Source organism: Dendronephthya gigantea, unplaced genomic scaffold (assembly GCF_004324835.1).
Source record: "Dendronephthya gigantea isolate DGI-Jeju-01 unplaced genomic scaffold, DenGig_1.0 000042F, whole genome shotgun sequence".
NCBI classification, from domain to species: domain Eukaryota; kingdom Metazoa; phylum Cnidaria; class Anthozoa; order Malacalcyonacea; family Nephtheidae; genus Dendronephthya; species Dendronephthya gigantea.
In genome coordinates, this window is record NW_021163052.1 from 1,199,989 (window position 1) to 1,219,393 (window position 19,405).

The 19,405-nt window shown below is 38.5% G+C and overlaps 2 protein-coding genes across 2 annotated transcripts in view; both read right to left on the reverse strand.

The window, feature by feature from the left end:
* LOC114526891 overlaps positions 1-12,339 on the reverse strand; it is a 26,393-nt gene extending 14,054 nt beyond the window's left edge. The window contains exons 1-2 of the mRNA XM_028548425.1: positions 7,739-12,339; positions 80-7,582 (exon numbers count right to left, since the gene is read on the reverse strand). Of these exons, the coding sequence (XP_028404226.1) occupies positions 80-7,582; positions 7,739-12,338 (12,103 nt within the window). The 5' untranslated portion in view covers position 12,339. The remainder of the gene's footprint in view (positions 1-79; positions 7,583-7,738) is intronic.
* Positions 12,340-12,580: 241 nt separating this feature from the next.
* On the reverse strand, positions 12,581-18,378 carry LOC114526892. Its single transcript, XM_028548426.1, has 4 exons — positions 18,157-18,378; positions 17,753-18,073; positions 15,529-15,846; positions 12,581-15,411 (listed from the first exon to the last, which is right to left on the reverse strand). Exons 1-4 carry the CDS (start codon positions 18,233-18,235, stop codon positions 12,671-12,673), a joined length of 3,459 nt encoding a protein of 1,152 aa, XP_028404227.1. The 5' UTR covers positions 18,236-18,378; the 3' UTR covers positions 12,581-12,670.
* Between the last annotated feature and the right edge of the window lie 1,027 nt (positions 18,379-19,405).

Genomic DNA, 19,405 nt, shown 5'->3' on the forward strand with positions numbered 1-19,405 from the left:
AAATTTCCTAGAATGAAGACTGATTGATCGTATTGCTCTTGTGGTGACAACGAAGGGACTACAATTGCTCTATTCATACCTTTTTGTTCCTGTAAATCTTCTGGCTCCCTTTGCTCCGTGAGCATGTCCACTAACTCATCTTCGATCTTTGAGTTATCACTCTGGAAATTCGAGTCCTCGACGAATGACCCATGACCGGTCCTCGAGTTTTCTTTCGATCCTTCTACAATCTCTTGAAGAGATACATCATTATCCGTGTCTGTACTGAGATAGCCATCATCATGTACCACCCCTCGCTTCACCCTTCTCACATGAACCAAACTGGGATGGTATTGTATCCTTCTCACCGGCACACTCACACAGCTTTTTCTGTCATAACACGTGACAGTATAACATATGGCCTTAATCACCATAGCAACGTCGCATTTCCGCTGTTTGCAACACCATTCGACGCACTCATCCATGTTCAGCACCTCTCCTTGCTCAGTATACGATCCTGCTTTTATTCCTCCTCCCAGAGTAACATCATGTTCAACCTCTCCAGGAACACAGACCCCCTTCTCCTCATTCCTAGCAGAGAATTTAGGCTCCACGGCGGCTTTCACGTTGATTTGAGGTTTAATACCATCACCACGCTTGTCTTTAGATATGGTCGATTCTTCTGATGTTTCGTGCGGATAAATTGTATTCAAGACTGCATTCTTTATGACACTCGTAGGTTCCTTGGAATTGTAAGTATGTTCTGACTCTCTTGATGGCTGCAGGCTTTTATCATTTAAAGCTGTTTTATGAGAAGTTTTTCCTGACGCGGACATGTCTTTGGAAGTGGACGACTTCATTGTTGGTACGTCTACATTTCGTTCATGATAACTGGTAGGACCTGTATCAACATTGCTATCAACAGGCTCATTACCAAACTTAAAAGCGTTCTCAGCATCGGTATTTTTATGAGAGGTGCTTGGAACAGTAGACCTGGATGAACCTTTTGAGTTCAACCAATGAATAACATCACTGCGTCTTTTCATGTAAACAACTTTAGACTGAAATGTCAAATCCCCACTAGGAACAACATTGCAATTATTTTCACAAGCAACACCAAAGCAACCATTGAGAATCATAAAGGACATATTGCATCGTTTCCATCGACAACAGAAATCTACGCATTCTCTGAGCAACTGAACTTTTCCAAAGTCTTTGTAATGCCCAGGTCTCAATCCACCATCTGGTACAACATGGGTAATCGGATCACTTCTCAAACAACTAGATGAAGGTTCTGTCTTGTGACGTGAATCATCGTCAGCCGGTTTCTCGAAAGTTAAAACTTCTTTTCCGGAGTTCAATGCTTCCTTAAGCTCATCACTTGGTTCTGGAAGTTTTTGAAAGAGTTTTTGAGCACTAGCCTTGAACAGTCGCACAATTCGTGGGTTAAGTGCAGTGGACTCGGCTTGCACACTTTCGCACGAGTGCTCAGACTTGCACACGAGCAAGAAACATTCGTCTGAAAACATAAACGCAATACTGCAACTATCAGACTTGCAGCAAAGTGAAACACAGTCGTTAATGTCTGCTACTTTTCCTCCGTATTTGTAGTCAACAGCAGCAAGTCCACCTCTGATCGTAGTGTTGTATTCCACTTCGGTGACGGGGCAAAGTTTTGGTTTCGATGACGGCTTTTCCAAAGGATCTCTTTCCCGACTTTTTTGTGCAAATTTTCCAGGCTCTATTTTAGACGGCAAGTGATGCTGCTTTTCAGAACCCGTTGTTATCTTACCACCATTTTCGTCAAGTTTGTCGTGTGTTGTAAGCAAGTTCATTTCATCAATTAATGCTTGTACACTCGGATTGCTCACCTTACTATTCTCTTTATCTTTTGAGAGTTCTTCCTTCCTAGCAGAATTCAACAGCGATAGATCTTCGTCCTTCTCTTTAGGTGATTCCTCACCAGCGGATGAAGACAAACCATCAACTATGTTATCAAACATTTTCAACTCCATATTCGTTTCGCTATCTCGATTCATAAATGTTAGCTTTGTATGAAGACTATTGGTGGGCAATTTAACTGCCTGACAGAGTTTGGTGTCTGTACAAGGCAATAAGAAACAATTATTCTTGAGCATAAATGCAACATTACACTTCTCGTTTCTGCAACAGCGCTGAGTACATTCATGCATATCCGCCACAATCCCTCCATCTTGTACACCTTCTCTTGCGATCCCACCTTTAAGCGTGACGTCAATTTGGACATTGCTATGATGACATGTCCCAGTATCACTTTCGACATGGGAAGGATGGTCTTTCGGGGGGCTAAAGCCTACGCCATTATGACCTGCTGCTTGTTTTTTTTCTTCAGGACTTTCCCCCATCGTGTTTTTTGAGAACTTTCCTGGGGTTTCTGCTGATAACTTTGTACCATCTTTTTCCGACTCTTCCGAAGAAATATTGGTTTTGAGAATTTTTTCCGCCTTTATTGACAAAGACACGTCTTTCTTTGGCGAGATTTTGGTTTCGTCAAATTTACCTGAAGCAATTTCTTTGTCCTTTTTCGCTTCTGGGATATCCACTGCAGTATCCAGCAACTTATGCTTTCCCGAATTACTTACACTAATTTTCTTGGGGACTTGTTGTAATACTTCAGCATTCTCAGCAGCATGTATTTGATTCTTTTTGACACCTTGTTGATTTTGTAAATGATTATCCCCTCCGCTAGACTCCAATGCTTTCTCCATTTCCGCAACAGCATTTGAATACAAACGATTAAGATTATGCTCTAATGCAACTTCTTTATTTTTCATCATGTTTCTTTCTACAGCTGCCGGACTTCTAATGGTCGAATCCGGATTCTTTGAAATCGGAGAAACATTTGGCTTGTTGTGCTTGAGTTCTGAATGCACAATACTCCGTAATTGTTCAATAAGATAAGATCTATCATTATTCTTTCTAGGCGATTTAAGTCTTTTTACCGGAGTTACTATCTTGCTTGATTCATTGATCTTGGGAATTTTTTCAGATGTTTTAGTCTTGACGACTGATGGTTTCATCTTGAGTTTAGTTTCACTAGCTTGAACGCTTTTGTTACTTTTTATTTGGTGAATTTCGGACTCAAGATTTCTTATACGTTCATTCAATGAAGTCTGTATATCCAGTAGTCCTTTTATTTGCTTGCTATCTTTCGACTTCTTTAATGGCTCTGTAGTAACCTCTTCTGGTTTGGTATTCTCAGAATGGGCAGTTTTTTGTCTAATTTGCTCTTCTAAGAAATTTAACAAGCGCTGAGCTGCCGGAATCGCCGAAGACTTTCCTTGTGATTTCGACTTCGGCAATGTTTTCTTCACATGTTTTTGTTCGGCATAAGGATTTACCACAATAACTGAATGTCTTTGGACTGGTTTTATAGGAATCATTCCTGCCTTCTTTAGTGCTAGAACGACTTCCTTGCCTATATCTGTGTTTTCCCGAGTATATTTTGAAAGCTCGTCAGAGTGAGACGTCTTCACCGAGGTGGTCGGAGCTCTAAGACTGGTGGATCTAATCTGCGGTAAACTAACCACTGAAGGAGATGTAACTACCGCTGGTGGTGACTGAACCAGCTTGGGAGTTGGAATTATTGTGGGCTTTTTTGTTGATAATGCTTTTCCTGGGAGTACTGGAGATATAACAGAAAAGTTGCTGAAGTGGCGGTGTTGTATAACAGAATCCTTTATTTCTTTAGAACTCGTGTTTCTTTCAAGATCACGTTGAATTTTGCCAACTATCTGGTTAAAATCGGGAATATTTTTCTTCAGCTCTCTCTGTTCAAGAGACAAATTGTTCATTTTTGAAATGAGTTCATCGAAAATGGATGTCTTTGGGTCAATCATTTCAGACGACTTTTCGGACTCAATCTTTCCAATTACTTCCTTGACTTTGGTGTTTTCCTCCTTCGTTTTACCGACATGATTTTTCAAGTTCGACGAATCTGGATTTCCATCAGACGTTTTTCCCTTTTCCAGTCCGTATGTTTTGCCTTTTCCATGATGAGTGTTTAACTGATTTGATTTGTGAGAACCACGTACTGCATCCAAATCGTCCTGGTGTTGCTCAGCTTGATTTAACTTGTCCAACCCATCTTGTATTTGTTTAAGTATCTCTTCACTTTTGAGTTTATTATCGCTTTGTGGAGTATGTGTTTTCGCAGCATCAATTACAGACGATGCAGGGTTTATTTTCAAACTTTTGGTGTTAACATTGCTTTCAACTAGTCCGTCGAGAGTGAAATGCTGCATTTCCTTTTGCGCGTTCGGTGACCCAGTGTTCGCATCAGTGGGCGAATCGATCACCAAAGTGTGAGCTGAAGGACTCCCTCCTGATTTCATTTCTTGTTTATTAGTTTTGAAAACCAAACTGCTATGTGCTGTGATTACCTTCGTTGGAATTGGCGTAGCAGAGATTATTTGTGGGTGTGACAAACTGGAAGAAACTTTCGCTTCTGAAGAACTATATTTTGAACTCTTCTTTTCATCCGACGTTAAGTGGTATGTGTTTCCTGGAGAGATATTTTGCTCCATATGACTTCCATTTGAACGCATAAATTGAGGCTCACTGTTTACGGGTTGTAGTGGCGACAGATAAGAGAGCGAGTGGTCGGCAGATTGTCGCGTGATGATTGCCACCGACGATGGAATGCCCGAATCTGATACGACAATCCTACAAGACTCTTTGCTGTAGCATCTAACAAGAAAGCATTGATCTTCAATAACAAAGGTAGCATTGCAACCGTTATAAGCACAGCACTTGGATATGCATTCATTGATGCCACCTTTGAGTCTTCCCTCGACAACAATTTCTCCAGATTCAAAACCGTGAAAGAGCTTTGCATCAGAGGCAATAAAAACAGCAGAACATTCACTGTGAGTAGGCAACGGTTGTGAAATGTTCGCCTTAGTATCAGGCAGTTGATTTATTTCAGATTTAACAGAGGGATTTGGCATTCTTCTTTTCAATGTCGGAACTAGTTCTTGTTTTACCATGTCAGCCTCCAAAGAGCTTCTGGCCACATACACCAGTGTGCTTTCAAATACGTTTGAAAAAAGCGGTTCATTTTGGCATAGTTTATTGCTAGTGCATGTCACTAGGAAGCACATGTTTTGTAAAACAAACGCGACGTTACAATCTTTGTTCCTGCAGCAATCATCGACGCAAGTCGAAGAATCGCGAACCTTTCCTCCGAATTTGAAATTTCCGGCCGAAAAACCAGCGCGCAATGTTACATTTGACACAGAGAATATTTGAACACATGTATTTAGGGAAGTGTCATTTGCAAGACCGGATGTCTTAGGACCACGAGAGGGCGTAGGTGCATCCGATGCGACTAAATGAATGCCTTGGCCTTTTTGAGTCAGTTTGTGTTGGAAAGTTGAAGAGTTTACACTGCTATCCTTCTTGTTCCAAGCATGTGACTTGGGTAACTGACTACTAGTTGAGCTAGAAATCAGCATCGTGGATGCAGCCAAAACCTTCGGGGAATTTTTTATTACACTTGTAGCAACCGGCGGTTCTTTGATCCCAAGTGCTGTTTGAGTTGGATGAGATTTAACTTGTGGCTCTTTTGTGCCCGTCCGTCGCACGAATGCGAGTGAGGTTTTTTGTCCTTGGGAATGTTCGAATTCAAAACAAGGACCGTCTGATTGACACGACACAATGTAGCAAACCCCTTCTTGGATAATTGCAACGTTACAAGAAGTAACTTTGCAACATTCAATACCACATGACCAGGCATCTGTCACGTGTTTCAATACGGTCGCGTTTCCTTTTAACCCACCTTCACCAAGGACGGAATCTTTAATGAAATGGGGTTGAACCTCGCACTTCGCTGCTGGAACATCACTGTTGGGGATGCCAGAAAACCCAATATCAGCTGAAATACGCTTAGTCAGAAGTGCTATGATTGACACATCTGTCTTTTTAGCAACAGGAGTTAGAAGGCATGTTTGGTGCTTACAGTCGAAACCAAAACACTCACGATTCATTAAGAACGCTAAATCACAACGTTCACTTCTACAGCAAATCTCGACACAATCTTGAATAGTTTCAACAATGCCATGAGAAGTATGTTTGAGTTCACCTAAACTCCTAGTAAGGCTCATCTTTTCAAGTACAGAAGATGTCAGCTTGCACGTTGCTAGTTTCTCTTCTTTTAGATGTTTTTGAAAAACCGATTCCAAATGCTTCATTTTGTATATCATGTCAGACATCTTTAAGTTGTGGTTATCAACAAAGTTTATTTTTTTTGGAGCACGATTCGCAAGGTCATTTGATTTGCTTGACGTCGTAGAGTTCTTTCTAACATTACCTTGAATTTTCTCCATCAGCTCAACAAGGACAGTAGTAATATTATTTAGTATTTCACTTCCACCTGCAATATGCATTCTCTTTTCAATGCCACTTAAACGCGAATCAATATGTTTGGCAGCGTTTAATACAGACACATCACTCTCTCGGTTTATATTAGGCTTCACAAACTGGGCTAGACGCCCTAAATTGTGAACCAGTTTGCGCATGCGTTGAATATGATTTCGTCTCGAAGCTCGCGACTTCCGTAACATTTTTTCCACGCGTTTCAACACCTTTGCAAATTTATTCCCATCGTCTGATTTCAACTTTGCACTCTGTTGTGTTGTTGTACCTGCGAAACCCAAACTGCTCTGCAAATATTTTGATGCAGCCGTAGGCTTTAATAGAGTAGCTGTACTTTTATAAATCCTTGGTTCAATTTTAGAAAAGGGATCAAATTCATTATTTCGGTCAACAGAAGATGTATTTTTGAATAATTTCTCGTGAGTTTTCGTGACTCTTTCCTTTGGTTTCGGTTTCAAGTACGAATAACCTCTACTAGGCGGATGCAACCCGGCATTAAAATCAGCTGTTTTTGTATTCTTTTTTGATATAGTATCGAATCGCCTACTTTTTCTAGAGTTTGTAGAATTCACATTCGATATTTCCTTTGAATTTCTGCTTTCATGTGTCTTTCTTCCTGCCGTCTCAGCGCTCTTGTTATTTTGAAATAGAATTGTAGGTTTTTTACGCTCATCATTTTGAATGTAAGAAGCCTTAAGATCATCACGGGACGTTGCCTTCTTCTCTTCAAAATGAAAATCTTCAGGCTCTTCTTTCTCGTGGTTCATGGCATACTCATTCTCAACCAACGTTGGGTTTTTCGACTTCTTTCGGCTATTGTTACTATAATATTTACCTATTGAAATATCTTTTTTCCCATCTGGAATTTCATGTCTGAAAACTCCTGGAATTTCTTCAATCTCTTGGGTACTATTCGCACTAAAATTTTCCTTCAGGTCGAAGTATCCTGGTCCAGTTTCGTTTACGGTCAGCTCAGCCTCCGTTTCGTTGGACACAGGAATTGTATCATTCGAGGTAACATCCTCGCCATCCTCTTCAGAAGGAGACGACTTGTCACGGGCTGTGACCTTTACCGAAATCGTAGGGTTGGTGGGATAAAGAGGAGTGTGGAGCAGTGGAGAATTGCTAATCATCGCTTTCGTTTTTCCAGTTACGGTTTTATGCTGAGTGCCCTTTTCTGACGCTTGACCTAAAACGATCAGATTTGCATAAATATAATTACTACATCAAAATATTATCCTTAAATGAGCCTAACATTACATCTCAGTAATTAGCTCCGCAAAAATAAGTAAGCGTTTAGTACAGAGAAAATTACATAACGCATTTAGATTTACCAAAAACTCACCATCTTTGGTCTCTTGATTCTTGGGAATCCTACTTCTTTTCTTGTTTGGTAGAAGTATTTTATCTCTTTCAACATTATTAGCAATAACTTCAGATCTTCCATCGTAGTTTTCATCACCCGAATTCGGGCCTGAATCTTTAATATCATCAACTGACAACCATGAACTCTTTGAATTTGCCATGTCGTCGTCGAGTGCATCTTTTCTTCTTGCCTCTATTCTATCTTCAAATCTCTCATTATTTTTATCTTTGTGCTCCTGATCTGTCATTCGTTCTAAGCTCGAAATATCGTCCTCCATATCATCAAGCGATAACCAATCATGATTTGTCTTGGGAATTATATCACCATCTTCATTTTTCCCCCACAGATTGCTTGCATCGGGATTTTTTTTGCTTTCAACAACAATTGACTTGGTGCTTTGGTTTCCTTTGTCTGACTTCGGTACTTTACTCTCACCTTCACGTTGTTTGACATCATTTATATTGTTCTTCATTTTATTCACGCTGAATGATTGTTTCCCAGTTAAGTCCGTTTCAGACATATCTCCATCCTTTCCAGGAATAATGTCACCATGCTCATTTCGCCCCCAGAGTTTACTTTTGTTCTTATCAACAGGTGGTCGAAGAGCTTTTCTCTCAATTTCTTTTACATCATTGTCATTCGGACTACTTTTCGTAGTGCGGCTTAAAGCCCAGGGATGAATAGCCGACGAATTCCGCTTCCATTGGGAAATATTACCACTTTTTAAAACCCTGATTTTCTGATCTGCTATACGACTTTCTTGCTTCGACGCTTTTTCAGTATTATCAGACAATGAATTCGATTGCATCTTTGGGGATTTTTTATCAATAGTGTTATTTTCGGAATTATGAAAGCTCAATTTGTTCACCTTCGTCGGGATCAAGATATTTTTCGATTGTCTTTTTTTCCCAGTTTTGTTGCCGTGAATTTCTTTCTCTGTGGTAGAGCGATTACCACCGGAATTATTCGCACTTGATGAGATTCCCCCCTGACCAGAATGGGTTGTAAATGTGTTTTTCATACTCTTTGGAGAGGAATGTCTTTGAATATTAAAATTCTTCGGTCGCTTACTTTTATCAGGATATTTATCAGCTGATGGACGTTTAGTTAACTCGAATTTGGTGTCAGCTTGACTGGCGGCGTCTTCGGCGACATTCATCTCATCATTAGCGTTGTCTTTGTGCTTGACCGTAGAATGTAAAGAGAAATTTTTGCTCTCTTTCTCAACAGATCTATTTAGAGAAGAATTTCGATATTTCGGACCATCTCCTGAATACTTCATCGACATGGACTTTAGATCATCTTTTCTAGGCGTATCTTTTATTAAGTCACCAATTTCATCGCCATTCATTTTATTGTTCTCTATTCTCCAAGGAATCAAATTTCCTTGTGTACGGTTTTCTTGGCGATTAGTCTCTTTTAAATCTTGACCATGGTTTGCGTCTTTTCTCCCTCCTTCATGAACTTGATGTACTTCGTTGCGATTCTTCATAGTTTTTACCATATTATTTTTACTTACAGCACTTCGGTTGTTTCCCAGCAATTCATCGATATCTGCGAGAATCGCTGAGCTGCTACCAGATTCTTTTTGGTTTGTAGCAGAAGTCTGATTTAGTTTCAAAGAAATTCCACCATCACTAGACGTGTTCTTCAGTTCTGCATTAGGAATGTTGACACCGGAATGACTCGTGTTTTGAGTTGTACGGTTCTTATCAGCCACCCTATCAGCCTTAACTTTTCCTTGACGGTCATCCGGTTGTGTATTTCTACTTTTATGTATATGCCGTTGATGACCTGATCTGTTGAACATGATAGCTTGATAAATGCTTTCTAACTTTTTAATCAAACTCTGCTTTTTCGATTTCTCATTTGTCGCCACACCGACTTTCGATGTAGCATTCGTATTCAAAGCATGTTTCGCATTTGCATCTGGTAATGTCCAAACCTTCGGTTTCATTGATTTGCCAGCCGGTTTCTTACCGATATGGACACCATCATTTGTCTTTCCTAAATATTCCAACGCCAATGGTTTCTGATGCCTCTTTTCGCTCTCATCTTTGGCATCAGATTTCACATTCCCATCGTTCAATGTCCTCAAAACTTTCGGTTTCTTTAAATTGACATCACGTTCCTTGCCGATGTAGAAATTATGATCAGTCTTCCCAGAATCTTCTGGCGCCGTAGATTTCTCAAAGCTTTCTTTGTTTTTTTCTCTAGAAGTTTTGGCATTCAGTTTTTCTGCATCGCTTACTTTCTCTTCATTTTGTCCCTCGTCTGTGTCGAAAGGCGTAAATGGGTTTATTTCTACAGAGCTGGCGCCGGAGATTCTATTTGGAATCCAGAAGGGCGAATCTGAAATTCCAGGATTGTCTCCAAGGTCCTCACCACTGCCTAAGATCCAGAATGGATCCTGACTTCGTTCGTTGTTTTCTTTTTCAGGTTGAGTAACATCAATCGCTTCCTGATGTAAAAACGAATTTCTAATATCTTTTGCTGGAGAATGTTTTTTCCCTGTCTTTTTTTCTTCTTCAGAATGATGAGATCTCACAACTTGTTGTTCATGTAAAACGGTTGGATGATCATGAGGCTTTTGGCTCATCGATAAATTCTGCATGTGCTCTGTATGGGAAATATTACCAGTCTTATTTCTCTTGGGAGCCTCATTTTCTACTAAATTGGAATGGTTCAGCTTTGACGCAGTCTTGATATTACTGTATGAATATTGTTTTTGACTTTTCGTGGAAGCTTGAGCAGAACTATTATCAGCTTTCGATATAGGGTCTCTTTGTCTTCCATTTGCACGAACTTCAGGCTTGTGATACGACTTATTCAAAGAGCCTGAACTTTGTACGCGATTTGAAAAAATATTTCCATTTTCAACACTGTTGCCAGTTAAAGATGATAAGTTACGATTCGATGGCTTATTTCCTCTTTCATTATGATACGATGCTTCCCCAAATCCAAAACCTGAGTTTTCTAGAAACGTATCCTCCTTGGTTGGCCAACGAGGAACATTGTCACCCAACGGTATGATATCCCAAGGCCAGTTGTTATCACTATCTTTCTCAGAAAGAACTTTACTATTCGATTGAAAGTTGTCAAACGGATAGTTCTCATTACTCTCAGTCCTTGGATTACTGTCACCCCGAACTTTTGGTTTCGAAATTTCATCTCCTTGGTAATTTCTCCCACGGGTATAAGACTTAGAAGGGAGTACTACATCATGTTCCAAATGCAATGGAGTACTTGAAATATTTTTGTCCGTTCCACTTGTTGGGATTATATCACCAAAAGCATTCTTTGTGCGAAGTGACTGTAAATTTCCACTCGTAATATCCCCACTCGGTTTGCCAACGAGAGTTTCATTACTTACGTCATCTTTTTCAAACGTCAAGCTATTGTTCGAATCATTATTAACATGTATTGTTTCAATTCTTGAGTCTGTATGTTTCCTGATATTGTTTGTTTTGTTTCTCTGAGAGGTAGAAACAAGAGATTTACTTCCTCCTGCAATAGGAAATGTGTCCGAGGACTCGTTTGTATCTTTCTTGCCGCTCTTTACTCCGGTTGAAATAATGTTTGTTTTATTTTTCAAGATCCTGTTCGTTTTTTCATGCTCTTTATCCAACTCTCTTTTTGGAATCACACTATTGTTGAAACGGCTAACACGTATTGGCGAATCAGTCACATTGGGTAATGTAGTATTTGAAAGAAATTTTTCAGTATATTCTCGACTGGTGTTTTCCAAAGTAATATTTCTGATACTATGTTTTACTGGAGGTAGTTTCCCAGAATCTTGCAAATCTTTTCGTGGCATATCATCTCTAAACTCCTTTACATTAGTTGAAACATTCGATGAATTCCTCGATCCATTATTTAGCGTATTACCTTCAATATTATCAGCATCATCGTACATCACATATGTTTCGCCAGGTGAGTCCTTATCTTTCAAGATTGGCGGTTGAAGCGATAAATATGGGTTGTTGTCTTTAGAGGGTTTGGCCAATGGCTTATTCTCGTTTTTTCTTGTTTTATTCTTGGGAGAATCCATCTGGTTGGTTACAGGAGATGTCTTTATTGAGAGCTTTGAAGTTTGATTGTAATTTGCGCTAAGATATTTATGCGCGTTGTATTTTTTTTTCTTAATGCTGTTTTTGCTATCATTACCAACCTCCACTTCATTGTGATGTTCCTGATAACCTTTTAAATCATCGCCATTCTTTTGGTAACTGGTATCGATCAAGCGTCTGTTATCATAGTCATCGCCATCATAATCTCCATCGCCACTTTCGATTCTGTCATCAAAAATGTCACCACTGTCATCAATAACATCATCGTCCTTTTCATCATCGATCACTCTTTCATAATCATTGTTTCGACCAACAGTTCTTCCGTGATCTTCATTTTTTATCGTGTTAACCGCTTTAACATCAAATGGGTCGATGTTTCTCGAATTTTCGTTTCCCTCTTCTTGTTCTCTTGAGTATTTCAAATTATTTCTATATTCCTCATTTTTCTTAGTTAGGTTTTTCTTAGTTAGGTTTTTCTTACTTTGAAAATGGTGTGTTCCTACTCCCATCATTTTTTCCATGGATATGATCCTGACTACTACTTCTGTTATTTATAAGCACAACAAATGAACGATATTCCGGATTGTTGAAGGGGGCCGGTTTGCACGAATCCATGTCTTTGCATTTGACAAAGAAGCAAATATCCTCCACCATGTACGCAACATCGCATGAGACAGAGTCGCAGCATTTATGAGCGCAAGTATTGATATCGTTCACGTTTCTAGCTCGTCGGAATTCCCCAGCATTGTGACCTGCGCTAAAAAACGTGTCCCTTTTTGCACTGTATGAACAAACTCCTTCAGATTCACTAATCTTTTGATCGGGTTTAAGATTCACAGAGTCATCCATAGAAGCGATATATCAACATTCGTTCCGTTGCAGAACTTTTTGAAACAACGTTCTTTCTAGATGGCTTTAACATGGTTTTCTTTAGATCATGGTTTCTGGACAACATGGTGTGATTAGGATTTTCCGTTAACTTATTGTTCGAAACATGGGTTGCTTTTGCGACTTTCGCCAATTTTCGTCGCCGTTTTAGACGAAGATATGACAGACCCACCGGTATTGATAAAGGGTTACATCTACGACTGTCCTTGTAACAAGCGAGTGAGTAACAAAATTCGCCAATTTGAAAAGCCAGGTCGCAACCATTTTGTGAACAACATAAATCGACACATTTGCCGCTGCTGTTTGTCGTTCCACTCAGTAGCCAGCTACCTGGCTTAAGATAACCAGTTCCATTCGTCGAAGAACTACGACAATTTAATTCCTCTCGCTGTACATTTTCAGTTTGTGGTCTATTTGAACGGGATTTTAGATTCCGAATTTTATTCGGTCTCTTAGAGTATTGTGACTGATTTATTGGCGAAGAGAGAATGTTGGAGTTGTTTAAATTAGTCTTTGTCGATGGCCTTTGTGCTTCGACACTTGATTCAATAACAGGCAAATACTTCTTGTAAACGTTCTCTTTCTTCGATTTTCTTTTCCGTTTGCTCTCTTTCAGTGGTCTGGAAATATTTAATGAATCATGTTTTCTTGTTGTGTGCGAATTCTCCATACGACGTCTTCTTATGTCGATGATAGTCGATTGGAATTTGGATGAGCCTCTATAAGATACAACTTGGCAGAGCGTCCAATGAAAGCACTCCACTTTGTAACACTCCTCGTTGACGACCAATGCCATGTTGCATTTTTTATCCTCACAGCATCGTGTTGCGCACTCACTTAACTCCTTCACCTGGCCTGTTGGGATGAACAAACCTGCGCGCATTTTACCACGTAAAGACGCATGACGATGAATAGACCCGAGAGTGCAATTTTGATTCTCTTGTCCTGAGTAAGACGAGGTAGCAGACATACTACCGTTGTTTGACTTTCCTAGATTTTCAAGACTACCATTTATACGGGAAGTATGGTTAATCAAATTCTCAGATTTGACTTTGGAATTTGATTTACTTCCGTTCCTTGATGGATGAAATTTTTGCTCCTTGATAGACGAATCTTTGGAAGAAACTTCCCGTGAACTCAACGTCTTTCCTCTGTTCAGGAGTTCTTCTCCAATAGTAATAAGATATCTGCCCACCGAAGTCACATTCTTTGTCCCAACAATATCGTAAATTTTTTTCTCATCTACGTGAGATTCTTGCGCGAAAATCATGTTTTTGCCTGCCTCGATTGCTGCTTGTCCGACTTCGAATATTCGATGGGTCATCGTTTGTTTGTCGTCGAGTTTGTGCTCCATGAATTTATTTGGAATAAACGAGTTTGTATTGTTTTTGCTTTTTCGCATAACGACGGATTCCTGGTGTGCAGGTTTCTCCTGCGCCCCCTTTCCAGGAGGCGACTCTTCATTAGCTAGCTTAACATTGTAAGAGATCGCTCCCGGAAAGGTTTGGAGGAGCTGGGAACTTGGCGTGGGGGTCTTTTCAAACTTCAGAGCAAAGTCTGTGTAATTTTTCTCCACACTTTTAACTTTACTTTTACTACTACTACTATCTTCATTTTGAAGTAGAGAAGTATCTCTAAGACCGCCTATTCTTTGAGGGTTGTTTAAATCTTCATCTGCTGTTGCAGGCACCCCACTGCGCGACCTGCCACCAGAAACAGCTTTCTCAATCGTGTGGTGAACATTCGTATTTTCAGCAGGTACCATACTATTGCCATCTTTTGCGATGAGTTTGTCATCAAGATTGTAAAAGAGTTCAGTCTCATCCTCTTTTAGGCGACTAACAGTAGAATTTACTGCAAGTACTTCACCTTTCGAAATATTCGAAGATGATTGTATTAAATTGGTATTATTATAAGAGTCAATGTAACTGTTGTCTTCGCTATCATTGTCTCTGCCGGCATTTGTCGTTGGGGAAGGATGATCCTGTAAAATATTCGTGATCATATCAAGAATATCTTCATCTGTATCAGGGGTTGTCCCAAGATGGTAAACACCATTGGGTTGTGTGTTCCCCGCATTGTTCCTCTTCGTATGAAAAGGTGCATCATTGGAGTTTAAACCATCAGGATCATTTAAATGATCTTTTGATTTAGCGCCATCAAAACCTATGTGATCATTACTACTTAGAGCAACAATGTTTTCTGGTTGCTGGCTATGCATATGCGACTCGCCTGAAAAATCAGACCCAAGTTGCACCAGTAGATTATTCACCTCATTTTCTAAGTCATCCTCGAAATGATTCAATCTTTCTTCACCTGATTTTTTTTCTCCTGTATCTTGCACAACTTTGTCGACGTTTTTATTTTGTGGCAAAGAATCATGTGAACCTTCAATTCTATCATCAATATGGTCATCATCACCATGGTTACCATCACCATGGTAGCCATCATCATGACCATCAGAATTACTCTGGGAATTAAAGAAGATTTCTAGAATTCTCTGGTGGTCTTTTTTTTGAGAACTAGAATTTTTGTTTCTAGAAACGTCTTGCTTTGGTGTCGAAAACTTTCCGCCGCTGACTTTAGACTTTTTCTCACTGTTCGAAAAAGTGTCCGATTTTGTTTTCTTGTCCAAAATCTTAAGAATGTGATTGACATCGTCGATGATCTTGGTGAGAACAGTAGCGCTATGAGCTAAAAAACACGTATAAAGATTGCTTAGAAAAAATAATCAGATGTTGCCAGGAATTAAAATCATTGAGAGAATAAATGTTTTATCATCTTATTTCTAAAGCATTAAAATATGAATACCTTTGGGCATACCATTACTCGCTTGAACTTTTGCATTTTTATTTTTATCTTTTCTTTGCTCCTGTTCAGATTTAACACTCTCTCGAACATGTCCATGAAAAACATGCGGTTCAGGAGCATCAGGGTGAATCTCTTTTACCTTAATAAACCTAATTCTAGTCAATCTTCTTTTCCTTTTGCTTGGATCGCTTGGCAGGATTTTTGAAGAATCCGATAAAGATCGCTTTTCTAAGCGAGAAACTTCCGACTGAGCTCTCTGCTCTTGAATGAACCGTCCTTTTGCTTTGTTTTCTCTGTGCGTTTTAGAAGGACTTTGGCCTGCAAATTTAAGTCGAAGTATACAATATAGACCATTATTAGCCATTTAGTTTTTTAGAATATCATACTAGTTAAATTAATTTAACATCAAAACTGCAAATATAGCGAATATGTGATTCTATAGATATGGCAAGAGGTTTCCTAATAAAAAAAAAAGGAAATATACACACATTGCTCTTTAGAATAAAGTCATATGGCATATAAACGTTTATTATCAAACGTGGTGACGAATTATAATTAATTAAGTTCTCATATGCATGGAGATCGTGTTTTACCTATCACATCAAAGCAAAGGGCATGAAAAACTATTTGTAGAGACATTTGTAGATAATAGAGTAATGCGCAAATAAATGAGATCATTGCCCATTCTCTAAAGAATGTACAAAATTGGGGTAAAATCTAAAATTGAAATGCGCGAAATATGTTAATCGAATCATGTCGGCTTAATTGGTCCTAATTTTATGGAAGCTTGTACTTTCGATCATGTATTACTAATATTTTATGTTTAACTTGTTTCCTTTGATTTGGAGTTTTCTTGATTGCTTGTATAGTTGCCATGAACTTCAGAAACGACCGAAATTTACGCTTGAACGAACAATAACAAACATATCCTAATGTTGTTCACAATAAATGTCAAACATTCGTGTACAATAAAAACAGATATAATTATACAACCGCAAAGTATTTTGATATTATTGTAGTCTGATTAAACTTCAAAGCAATCACGCATTTTCCATGAATGTAGTTTTGAGTTTGCCGTGTATTCAAGACAAAAAAATCAAAGTATGAAAACAAAACTAAACTCTATATCACTACAAGGGATCAATTATATCCTCACTGGTACCCGCAACTCAAATGTTTTACAAAAATGACTGAGTTTAAAGACTTTAATATTGCCGTCAACTATCGAAAAAAAATAAGAATATTGAAAGTTCTTCTTCAGGTTTCTCTCTGTTTTTATATAATTCGACAGAAGCAAAATACCGATTGAAGAAAAATATAATACAATACCATGTCCAAATCTCGATATTTAACTTTGCTATTATTGTGCACAAAATGTTAAACACGTTCAGAACCTCATGCAAAAGCTCTTTGCAATTGTACGTAACTTCTAAACTTTAAAGCTTTCTCTATAAAAGAGTTCTTTATAAATTATACGCATTTTCGGAAATGTTTAATCTTCAAGGAAAATCGGTTACCGTAGTTAATCGGTATATAATTATTGTTTAAATAAGTAAACTAATTGCCATCAAGTGTTTGGATAAATAACCGATTGGAACCAATGAACACTAAAATTATTTGCAGGAAATGTTATGCCATTGCTTATAGACAGAATAAACAGTTAGTGACACGACTAACACGGCTTTTAATAGATAACCCCATGGTAAATATATCATGTATTGCTATAATTTACGACTAGTTTACATTTTTTTGAAAGGAATATTTGCAGAAACTCGAAACATTGATAGGATTTAAAAAGAGAAAAGCGAAAAAAGCATTAACTACAACCAAAACAATACAAAATGTCCATGTCTCACACCTCTACATCTAACCACAAGGCGGGTTGATCGATTTAGACAAAGTGGAATTGAGTTGCTATAGCTATAATTGCACTGAAATATTTCGCTCATACCATAATAGAAATAAAATAATAAAGCAAACTACGAGAGTATTCTCTGCTGATTCCTAATTTTCTTTGGACGATCAGTGTTTTGACTATGCATTAGTTTGTTTAACTTTTAGTCATGATCATAATTATTCTTGAGAATGACAAATGTCTCAGTACAATGTACAATGTCGAAATGATATCCAAAATCGATGCTATGTTCATATTTATATACACGTTAGCTAGACGTAAATTATAAAAAAATCAACGGTCAGCTTAATATTCAAATGAACATCTTACCTTTCAAATTATCCTTTTTTAGAAAGGGCAACGATCTGATCTTTGCCTTAAAGTTCCGGACATTTAGTCTTGAATCTTTCTTGTGTTCTTTGCACTTTTTTCGCGACAAAACGGTTGTCCTACACCATTTCCGGTCACAACAAAGCTCGAGACAAAGGCCTTGCAACAAATCGCTTTTTGATTCACGCGTGAGGTCCTTCACTGTCCCGATGTCACGGCCGGCTTGTCTTCCTGCGTACCCAACAAAGCGAACACTGCTCGTTCCGAATCGGCAAATATGATTTCCATTATAAACAAAACTTATACTCTCACAACAAACATCTATAATTTCGTGGAGAAAAGAAAATTAGTCGATAGAAAAGAAAACGCCTCAAAAAGCGAAAAATTTAAAAACCTTGACTAACCTGTCAAAATCGACAAAACAATCAAGTAAAAGAGATGAAGTTTTATCCTCGCAAAGTTGAACAAAAATCTGTTCGACATGGCATTGCCACGCGATACAGAGCGGCGCTCCCTTGAAGGGGGCCTTGTCTTCACTCTGCCAATATTTTCTGTACCTTCAATGCCGTTTTTTGTATGTTTTAAAAGGAATCTTCATTTTCAGATGATATTCTGAACTCGTTGGAGCGCAGTGGCGCGAATAATAAAACCGTTCAGGACATGACGTCATGAGCAATGAAGGGTGACCAAGTGTAAATATGTCACGCCCAAGAATACACGAGCTGCGACGATTTGAACATGATGCCGCGTCGTGGCTTTGCAAAAATACCGCAGAGCGCTTCACTACGAATATGAAAAGCATCATTGACTGACAATTAATTACAGACACAAAAGATTACAGACACAACATTCTGAGTGATTTTTCATAGCGAATTGATAGTTTTATTTAACAATTTGTATGAACGCCACGTATTTGTTTCTCCATTTATGTTTGCGCATTTATTCGTTTTTCATTTTGTATTAATATATACTTCTTTTATTTACATGTACGTCAAGATCTGGGTTAACGGACTGAAAGATCTGCAAAGTACTACATATTACATTCGTCGTTATGATGGAGTCAGTGGGTCAAAATGAACATCGTCGTCTTTGGCGCAAATGCTTGCAACTTCTTTTTTTGTAAAAATCCATGTTAGCCATTGAGTCCACGTGACCATTTCGAAAAATGACTGACAGCCAATAAAAACATCGAGGAATATTTCAATCAACAATAATAACAAACACTTGCATACAAAATACAGTACAATTATAGAATACCAGGCCAATAGTCCATTATGCTAAAGATCTGTTAGAATATCAATTTTAGAGTATAGAACTGCCCTGTTCTTTAAAAATTGAAATTATTCTTGTTCTCTGGAAGTCTAATTCACGGATTAACTAACATAAAACAAGGTACATGCATCTGAGAAGACTATATGACATTCACTGTTAAGACTGTGATTTGGCAAGGTATTCTATGGCTCCTAAAATGTTAGACTACCGATACATTTCGAAAGCTTTAGCGTGGCGATTGCACGGAATCCTAGCTATAAAATGTTGACAATTTCAATGAATTAGCTTATAATACATGAACGACTAAAAATTAAAAATTACAGTACCCATACGTTCTGAAACTATAATTCATTCATAAATATAACACACCTCGATCGTTAA

What these genes read in the sequence shown, in the direction of transcription:
- LOC114526892 (XM_028548426.1), bottom strand. Translation starts at nt 18,235, where the DNA reads ATGTCGAACAGATTTTTGTTCAACTTTGCGAGGATAAAACTTCATCTC. An exon ending in TGTTTTGTCGATTTTGACAG is followed by an intron (nt 18,074 to 18,156) that starts GTTAGTCAAGGT and finishes ACGAAATTATAG; the next exon opens with ATGTTTGTTGTGAGAGTATA. An exon ending in GAGTAATGGTATGCCCAAAG is followed by an intron (nt 15,412 to 15,528) that starts GTATTCATATTT and finishes CGTGTTTTTTAG; the next exon opens with CTCATAGCGCTACTGTTCTC.